The sequence below is a fragment of the Carlito syrichta genome, unplaced genomic scaffold, assembly GCF_000164805.1.
Source record: "Carlito syrichta isolate Samal-C Ts95f unplaced genomic scaffold, Tarsius_syrichta-2.0.1 Scaffold205434, whole genome shotgun sequence".
Classification (NCBI taxonomy): domain Eukaryota; kingdom Metazoa; phylum Chordata; class Mammalia; order Primates; family Tarsiidae; genus Carlito; species Carlito syrichta.
Window position 1 is genome coordinate 458392 of NW_007149530.1, and position 9498 is coordinate 467889.

The 9498-nt window shown below is 39.4% G+C and overlaps 1 protein-coding gene across 1 annotated transcript in view; it reads right to left on the reverse strand.

The window, feature by feature from the left end:
- Positions 1–9498, reverse strand: part of BBS2 (Bardet-Biedl syndrome 2) — a 43641-nt gene that overhangs the window by 28619 nt on the left and 5524 nt on the right. Inside the window, exons 2-5 of the mRNA XM_021709392.1 lie at positions 8548–8775; positions 2202–2327; positions 1604–1666; positions 419–496 (exon numbers count right to left, since the gene is read on the reverse strand). Coding sequence (XP_021565067.1) covers positions 419–496; positions 1604–1666; positions 2202–2327; positions 8548–8775 — 495 coding nt within the window. The remainder of the gene's footprint in view (positions 1–418; positions 497–1603; positions 1667–2201; positions 2328–8547; positions 8776–9498) is intronic.

Here is a 9498-nt window from a genome sequence, read left to right on the forward strand (position 1 = left end):
GATCCTTCCACCCTAGCCTCTCAAGTAGCTGGAACTACAGGCATGCACCACCATACTTGGAAAATTTTAGTATTTTTGGTAAAAACAGGATGTTGCCATGTTGCCCTGGCCAGTCTCAAACTCCTGGGCTCAAGCTATTCTCCTGCCTCAGCCTCCCAAAGTGTTGGGATTACAGCCGTGAGCCACTGCACCTGACCTCAAAATATACCTAAATACAGGATTTTAAATGCTTCTTTCGCTGTAACATATGGCTCAGTTTGACCCCCACAGCTTTTATCCTTAAATCATCCCCACAGCTTTTATCCTTAAATCATCTGGGTTATAAGAAGATGTCCCAGCACTCTCAGTTGATGTTACATTTGACTGTGTTGATCTATTTTGCCTAAGGTTTCCATAATTCTGAGGTGGCACTTCTTACCTCTGTTTCTGTCATTTCTGCTACAATCTCATCTTCTTTAAAAACACGAATGTCAAAATCCTCAGATCCAACAAGAAGCTGAAGGGAGAAAAATCATACACAGTTTAGTAAGCAAAAACAGAAAAATTTCCATAAATAAAACAAAAAATTGCAGAATACTTTGCATGCTGCTACTGCCACTCAAGACTGCCAATCCTCTACCTATCCAAAGCTCAAGAAAGTTCTTTCTAATGGGAGGACTGACAGATTCAGTCAGTGAAAAAAAAGTGGCTACTACAGCTTTTATCCTGCCAGGTGGGCTGCTCATCTTGCTAGAACATGCTCTTTCACTAAGCACCTGAAAATGCTCCCTGCTTCACAACTTTCTCTGTCTGCAGATGGAAGTTCTGTTTCCAACACCAGAGACTAGGCCCCATGGACAAGAGAGGAGTAAGTTAGCGCTCAACACAGCACTTCACACCTACTGACTGCTCAAGAAGCTAATTTCATCCAGGCTCGGTGGCTCAGCCTGTAATCCCAGCACTTTGGGAGGCTGAGGCGAGAGGATTGCCTGAGCCTATTGGTTCAAGACCAGCCCAGGCAACTTGGTGAGACCTTGTCTCTACAATAAATCAAAAAATTAGCTGGGTGTGGTAGCGTGCGCCTGTAGTTCTGGCTACATGGAAGGCTGAGGCAGAAGGATCGCAGGAGCCTAGCAGGTTGGGGCTGCGGTGGCCAGGAGCGTGCCACTGCCGTCCTCCAGCCTGGGTGACAGATTGAGACTCCAACTTAAAAAAAAAAAAGAATCTAATTTCTAGGGTAACCATTAGAATAATTTCAAAGACTAAGAGCCAATCTCTAAAACTTTTAGATTCCTGAAAAAGTTGGCCAAAATGGAAATTTTTTACTAATATGGTTTCAGGGAATCAGAAGCAATTTATGACTGTGAATATGACTGAGGTCCCCACAGCTGTTCTGCCTTCTCCTGTGTCTTTCAAACACCATGGCCTAGATCCTTGTATTAGACAAGCACAAATGATTTATTGTTCTAAAGAGAGGAGAAAGACAAATGAGGCCAGTTAGCTCATCATTTAGGCAACTGAGCACCAAAATCAGCCACCAGAAGCTCACACTTCTCTCAACACTAACGTTACTGTCAAGGGAAAATCTACTCAGCACATGAGAGGTATCTCTTCCCACACATACCTCTTTTTTCCCATCACCGTCAAAGTCACACAAGGCCAAGGAATAAACATTGTCTCCGGTAACCTGAAATAAAATTCCAAATCATTAATATGTCATCTTTTTTCCACTTACTCGAAATATATTAGCTATATGAAGAGAAGATTATACAAACTGACAATGGACATTATTCATATTACTCATATACTTTTTAACATATAGAACTACAAATATTGTTCTTTTTTATTCAGTACGGTTGGTGGTTAAAAAAAAGAACACTAGCCGGGCTCAGGCTGTAATCCCGCACTTTGGGAGGCTGAGGTGAGTGAATTGCCTGAGGCCGCGGGTTCGAGACCCACCTGGGCAACTTGGCGAGACCTCATCTCTACAAGAAATCAAAAAATTAGCCGGGCGTGGTAGAGCGCGCCTGTAGTTCCAGCTACTTGGAAGGCTGAGGCGGAAGGATCACCGGAGCCCAGGAAGTCGAGGCTGCGGTGGCCGGGAACAACCACTGCACTCCAGTCTGGGTGACAGAGTGAGACTCCAACTCAAAAAAAAAAAAAAAAAAGAACACTAAAAGTACAAATGCTTAAGAGTATCAAAAAGATTTTGTTCTTCATACCGTCCAAAAGAGATCATTTCCTTCATGATCAAATCCCTGCAGAGCACAATTTCCACCAATAATTGCAAGAGGAGAGGAAATGTCTCCCAATGTCCCCAGCACAATTGCATTTGCCCCTTCTGCTACCTAAGAAGAAAAAAAGGACATATTATCTTAGATATAATGATGTGCAGGCACACTGAAGGTAATGTATATCCATATTTTTATTTGGACACTCAAATTCCTCTGTCTTCATTTGTGAGAAGCCACATGGTCTCTCCTGAGAGGGCAGTCAGGGCTGTTCACTGAGACCTGTCACTGTGGAATCTGGAAGAATAAGCACAGATCCCAAAAACTCAGAACTTTGGCTCTCACACTAAGCTGCTACAATGAGTTGCTATGATAATCCAGGACTCTCAGGGACCACAGGTTCTAGAGAACAAATTCTCCAGAGACTCAAGACTTATGCCTTTAAAAAGCCAAACTTTGCAATTTATTTTAAACATTTTGGATAGAAATCTTTTTAATACTTATTATCCAGTTCTAGTACTACTACTCTTTTTAATTTTAAATTTTCTAAAAAGTACAAAGAATAATAAAATAAACACCCATAGTCCCGCCATCCAGAATTAACAAATGTCTCAGATTTCCTGAATAAATTACATAAGCATAATTTAATTTATTTTTGGAAGATTCAGGGACATCTTTGTAAACACTTTTAATTGTATGGGAAAATAATCCTTACATCATCTTTCAGTAGGAAAACTATAAAGATTAGCTATATAGGAAAGAAAAGACTTCATAAGAAATTAAAATTGTTAGATGATCAGTCAATCAAAAAATAAAGTTAAAAGGCAAACAATGAATTTGGAAGGAAAGAAAGGTTCCAGTATATAAGATAAAGAGTTAATATTTTTGTCAATAAAAGTCAATAAGAAAAGGGTAAACACCTTAAGCAAAAAAATAAACAGAAAATTTACTAGAGAAAAAAACAAACATGAAAAGTGTTCATTCTCACAATATATCAGTTTTCACTTTTCAGATTAGAAAAGAGCAATAATCCACTATTGATTAAGGTGTGATAAAACTAGCACTCTAGGACTGGGTGTAGTGGCTCATGCCTATAATCCCAGCACTTTGGAAGGTCAAGGCAAGAGGATTGCTTGAGTACAGGAGTTCCAGACCAGCCCAGGCAACACAGTAAAACCTCATCTCTACAAAAAATAAAAAAAAAATCAGCCATGTGTGGCAGTGCATGCCTGTACTTGGGAGGCTGAGGCGGAAGGATTGCCTAAGCTCAAGGGTCAACACTGCAGTAAGTCTGGGTGACGGAGTGAGACCCCAACTCGGCAAAAAAGTAGATGAAAACTGGCACTCTCATTCTTGTGGGGGAGGTGAGAAATGACAGTCTTTCTGGGAGCAATTTACCAATATCTATCAAAAAATTCTCATTTTTAAAAAGTTTCCAACTTAGCACTGTAAAGCTGAGTCCTTGTGATGTTAATTTTAAGTATCAATTTGGGTAACCCATAGTACCCAGATGTTCAGTCAAACATTATTCCAGAGTTGCTGTGATAGTATTTTTAAGGTAAAATTAACATTTAAATCAGTAGATTTTGAGTAAAGCAGATTACTATCCATAATATGTGTGGGCCTCATCCAATCAGTTGAAGGCCTTAATAGGAAAAGACTGACATCTCCAAGGAAGACGGGATTCTACCAGCACACAGCCTTCATATTTGGGCTTCAACACCAGCTCTTTCCTAGGTCTCCAGCATGCTAGCCCACCATGCATATTTTAGACTTACCAGTTTCCACAAGCATATGAGCCAATTCCTGAAACTAAATTCTTTTCCCCTAATATATTCACATCCTGTTGGCTCTATTTCTCTGGAGAGCCCTGAATACTAAAGTCCTAAACTCAATTTCAGTCCTGACCAAAAATATAGAAGGAATTTCTTTGTGACCTTCAAATAGACAAAGATTTCTTAGAAGGACAGAAAAAGCAGTAACCACTAAAGAAAAATCGGATCACCTTGAATTCATAAAAATTGAAAACCTTTGCTCATCAGAACACACCTACCTACCAGAATGAGTTGGGAGAAAATATTTACTATACATAAATCTAACAAAGAACTTGCATCCAATATACCCAAAAGATGCCTGCAAAACAACAATAAAGAGACAAATTACCAATAAAAAAAATAGGCAAAAGACTTAGACACTTCACAAAAGACATATAAATGGGCACTAAGCACAAGAAAAGGTGTCCTACATTATTAATCAGAGAAATGCAAAATAAAACCACAGTAAGATACCACTTCACATCATCTAAAACAGCTAAAATTAAAAAGACCGGCAACCCCAAATGTTGACAAAAAATGTGGAGTAACTGCAACTCTCTTATGTGCAGTAGTGTAATGTAGTCTAGTGTAAAGTGATGCAACCACTCTGGGAAAAAAGTATGGCAGTTTGTTATAAAATTCTTATAAACCATACAGTCCAGCAATTCCACTCCTCAGTATTTACTTAAGAAAAATTAAAACATATATCCACAAAAGAATCTTACACAAAAAAGTTTACAGAAATTTCATCCATAATTGCCAAAAACTGAAACAATTCAAATGTCCCTCTCACTTGTCCATCGCCTAGAGAATGGATAAACAAAATGTGGTATATTCACGCAGGGGAATATATGTTACTCAGCAATAACAACAAAAAGTTTCTGCTATATGCAACAACATAGACAATTCTCTACAGACATTATGATGACCAAAAGAAAACTGACGCCAAATAGTACATTTGGTATGACTGCAACTGTACGGAGTTCAAAAATAGGAAAAGCTAATCAAAGCTGATAGAAATCAGAACAGTGATTGTCTATGATAAATAGAAACTGACTAGAGTAGTGCACAACAATATTTTCTGAAGTGATGAAAAAAGTTCAATATTTTTACTGAGTGTCTGTTATAGGAATCAAAACTCATTGAATTTTAAGGTTTTTAAGGAAATTTAAGGTTTGTGCATTGTAGTGTGTATGCACTGTGCCTCAATAAAAAAATACAAAATAGAATTTTTATTTCTAGGAACTAATTCTTAAGAAATAATCAGAAAAGTGGTCAAAGATATATGCTTATTACAGTAGCAACTGTAACAGAAAAACAAGAGAAGGAACATAAACGTTCAACAATATGGAACTGGCTAAACAAATTATGATACATTAGCACAACGAAATATTATAAAATCAGTAAGAATGATATACAGATAAATAGTAACTTCATATAAAGTTGTTCAGAATATATTACTGAATAAAAAGGCCACATGTAACAAACAGCCAGGAAGTGGAATGTCTACTAACTGGGTAATGGCTATCCATTCATAAATGGCTAAATAAAATGTAGTGTGTACATATACACAATGGAATATTATTCAGCTATAAAAAGGAATGAATTGCTGACACATGCTATAGCATAGATTAACTTGAAAATATGCTGAGAGACAGTCACAAAAGATCACATATTATATAATTCCATATTTATGAAATGTCTAGAATATGCAAACCTCTATAGATGGAAAGGAGATACTGGTTGCCTAAGTTTAGGTGGTTAAAGAAAAACAGGGAGTGACTATAAATGGGGATGGGATTTATTCTTGGGGTAATGAAAGTGTTTAAAAATGCCGGGCTCGGTGGCTCAGCCTGTAATCCCGCGCCTTTGGGAGGCTGAGGTGAGTGGATTGCCTGAGCCCGCGGGTTCAAGACCCGCCTGGGCAGCGAGACCTCAACTCTACAATAAATCAAAAAATCAGCCGGGCGTGGTAGCGCATGCCTGTAATTCCGGCTACTTGGAAGGCTAAGGCGGAAGGATCGCCGGAGCCCAGCAGGTCGAGGCTGCAGTGGCCGGGAGCGGCCACTGGACTCCAGTCTGGGTGACAGAGTGAGACTCCAACTCAAAAAAAAAGTGTTTAAAATTGATTATGATGATAGTCATAATCAGGCAGCAGTACAATGTCATGACCATAGCTCACTGCAGGCTTGAACACCTGGGCTCAAGGATACTCCTACCTCAGCTACCCTAGTGGCTGGGACAACAGGTGTGTCACCATTCTCAGTTAATTTTTTTTTTTTTTGTAAAGACAAGGTCTTGGATGGGTGTGGTGGCTCAAGCCTGTAATCCCAGCACTTTGGGAGGCCAGCGTGAGAGGATTGCCTGAGTCCAGGGGTTCGAGACCAGCCTGGACAACTTGGTGAAACCTCTTCTCTACAATAAATCAAAAGATTAGTGGGGTGTGGTAGTATGCGCCTGTAGTTCCAGCTACTTGGAAGGATGAGGCAGAAGGATTGCCTGAACCCAGCAGGTTGAGGCTGTGGTGGCCATGAGTGTGCCACTACACTCCAGCCTAGGCAAAACAGTGAGACTCCGACTCAAAAAAAACCAAAACAAACAAAAAAAAGGCTGGTTCTTGAACTCCTGGCCTCAAGCAATCCTCCCACCTTGGCTTCCTGAAGTGTTAGGATTACAGGCATGAACCACCATGCCTGGTTGAATTACATGCTTTAAGTTAGTTAGTTGAATGGTATGTGAATCGTATCTTAATAAAACTGTCATAGGGTAAAAACAAGTAAAAGGCTAGATATATATAGTTTGGTCTCATTTTGTTAAAAAGAAATTATTCAGATATACTTGGCTTCCTTCCAAGTATATCTGAATATATCTTGGATATCTGAATATATAAATCTGGATAAATAACTTCAGAGTTAGGCCAGGAACAGTGGCTCATACCTGTAGTCCCAAAGCTTGGGAGGCCACAGTAGGATTGCTTGAGCCCAGGAGTTTGAGACAAGCCTAGGCAACATAGTAAGACACTACAAAAAATTCAAAAAATTAGCCAGACTTGATAGCATGCGCCTGTAGTCCCAACTACTCAAGAGGTTGAGATGGGAGGTTGAGGTAGGAGGATCACCAGAACTGAGGAAGTTGAGGCTTCAGTAAGCCAGGATTGTGCCACTGCACTCCAGCTTGAGTGAGAGTAAGACCCCAACTCATAAACAAATAAATAAATTCAAGAGTTAAGTGGTTTTTTTTTATTTGTTTTTGAGAAGGAGTCTCGCTCTGTCACCCAAGCTGGAGTGCAGTGGCACATTCATGGCCACTGCAGCCTCAACCTGCTAGGCTCAAGTGATCCCGCCTCCTCAGTCTTTCAAGTAGCTGGAACCACAGGCACACACCACCACGTCTGGCTAATTTTTTGATTTACTGTAGAGATGAGGTGTTGCCAAGTTGCCCGGGCTGGTCTCAAACCTTAGGCAATCCTCTCTCCACTGCCTCCCAAAGTGCTAAAATTACAAGCGTGAGCCACTGCACCCAGCAAGTGTTATTTCTAGATAAAAAAAATCATAGGTAATTTTTTTTTCTTTTGGTTTCCTTATCTTTTCTACAACAAATATTAATTACTTGGGTATTAAGTTGCAGTAGCCTGTAGATGGCAGGCTACAGTAAGGGCTTCTCCTACAAACTATTGTACTAAACTTTACTGCAAGGCCACCAGGAGGCCTGTTTCCTGACTTCCCAGCTCTTGGCTGAAATCTCAGTAGATCTTTGTTGTTGTTGTATGATTCTATTTATATAAAACATCCAATATTGGCAAATTCATAGAGACAGAAAGTGAAGTAGGATTTGCCAAGGGTTAGAAGGTGGAATGGGTACAGGGTCTTTTTCTTTCTATTTTTTTCTTTTTTATGTATTTATTTTAGAGTTGTGGGGTACAAGTGAGGATTTGCTACACAAGTAGTAAATGAAGTCTGCAGGTGAAGTTTGAATTTCTAGCTGGCCCTCACTCCCCCTAGGAGTGGACTAGGTACCCATTGTGTTGTCACGTGCCCTCCTCCCTCCTCTCTCCCTCTCTCCCCTAGTAGTGCCCAGTGACTGCCAATCTCACCCTTGTGCTTATGTGACTAGTGTCCAGTGACCACTTATGAGTGAGAACATGCAGTATTCAGCTCTTTTTTTCTGTGACAGTTCACTTAATATGATGATCTCCAACTGCATCCAAGTTGCTGCTAGGGCCATGATTTTGTTCTTCTTTATGGGTGCCTGATATTCCGTTGTGTATATGTAGGAGATCTTGACAGATGTGAGATCCCAGACGTACCTCACAGAGACAAGCTGGAGTGTCACCAAGTGGTTACCAACTATGACCAAGTAACAAGTTCCAAGAACATGAACCAGAAGTAAATGGCAGAATTTCCATGTTGTCTAACTAGACTACAGCAGTTACATAACAATAAACAAATAAAGGTATTAAAAGGCATAAAAAATGGGCATTAATAGGTAAGGATAATTTTATAGTTATAAAGGATTATACTTGCCTCTCTATAGAACAAATCTGAATTACTACAGACATCATAAGCCAAAAGATTAGTCTGTGTCCCGACTAAAAGAGCATCATAACCAAGTTCAGGGTTCAATACTCCTGCGGTCAGACAGCTGACTGTCTGGTTAATGTTGAGAAGAGAAACATCAGACTCCAGGGGGCTCTGGAAGACCCTCGATGCACTGAAATGCTGGCTCCGTGTATGAGGATTGTGAATAAAAACCTAAAACAAAAACAGTTCATTACATTCCCTTAAAATACCAAAAATATAAAATTAACATAATTGTTTTTAAAAAGAACCAGGTTATTAACAGGTAACAACATGAACAAGAAGTCACTTTAATTTCCTATAAAACTTAAAACACTCATACACGTTCTGTGCACCGCTAACTTTTGGTCATTATGAATTATAGAAATCTAGCGGTTCTTAGACTTGTAAAGAAAAAGGTAATGAACAAGACCTAGTTGTTGCTTACCAGGGTCACTTACATGCTACCTTCCAGAAGGGAGTCAAAGCATTCTTACATACCAACCTTTTCCTGATCAACCTAGAATAAGCTTCGACCAGCTTCATGTTATTGCCACACACCAAGGTAACAGAAAATAGCATAAACACTTCCTTTAGTATCTTTCATCCAAGCCACTATTAAATTCACTTCCTAACCCTCAAAACAGTCTGCTAGTTAGTAAATCTGTTTATAAACATAAACTGTGTCATACAAACAAGTTTTTTGAGCACTTTCAAAATTTACATGAGTAAGGCAAAAGAACCAAGTAATTAGTCCAAAGATAATAAACGCAGTAGTTTCAACTATAATAATCATCCAAGTATCTGCATAAATCAACTGTCTTGGGCTTTATTTGTTAAAAAGGAGGTTTAGACTAGAAAATGCATTCTTTTTTTTTCTTTTTTTTTGAGTTGGAGTCTCACTCTGTCGCCCTGCTG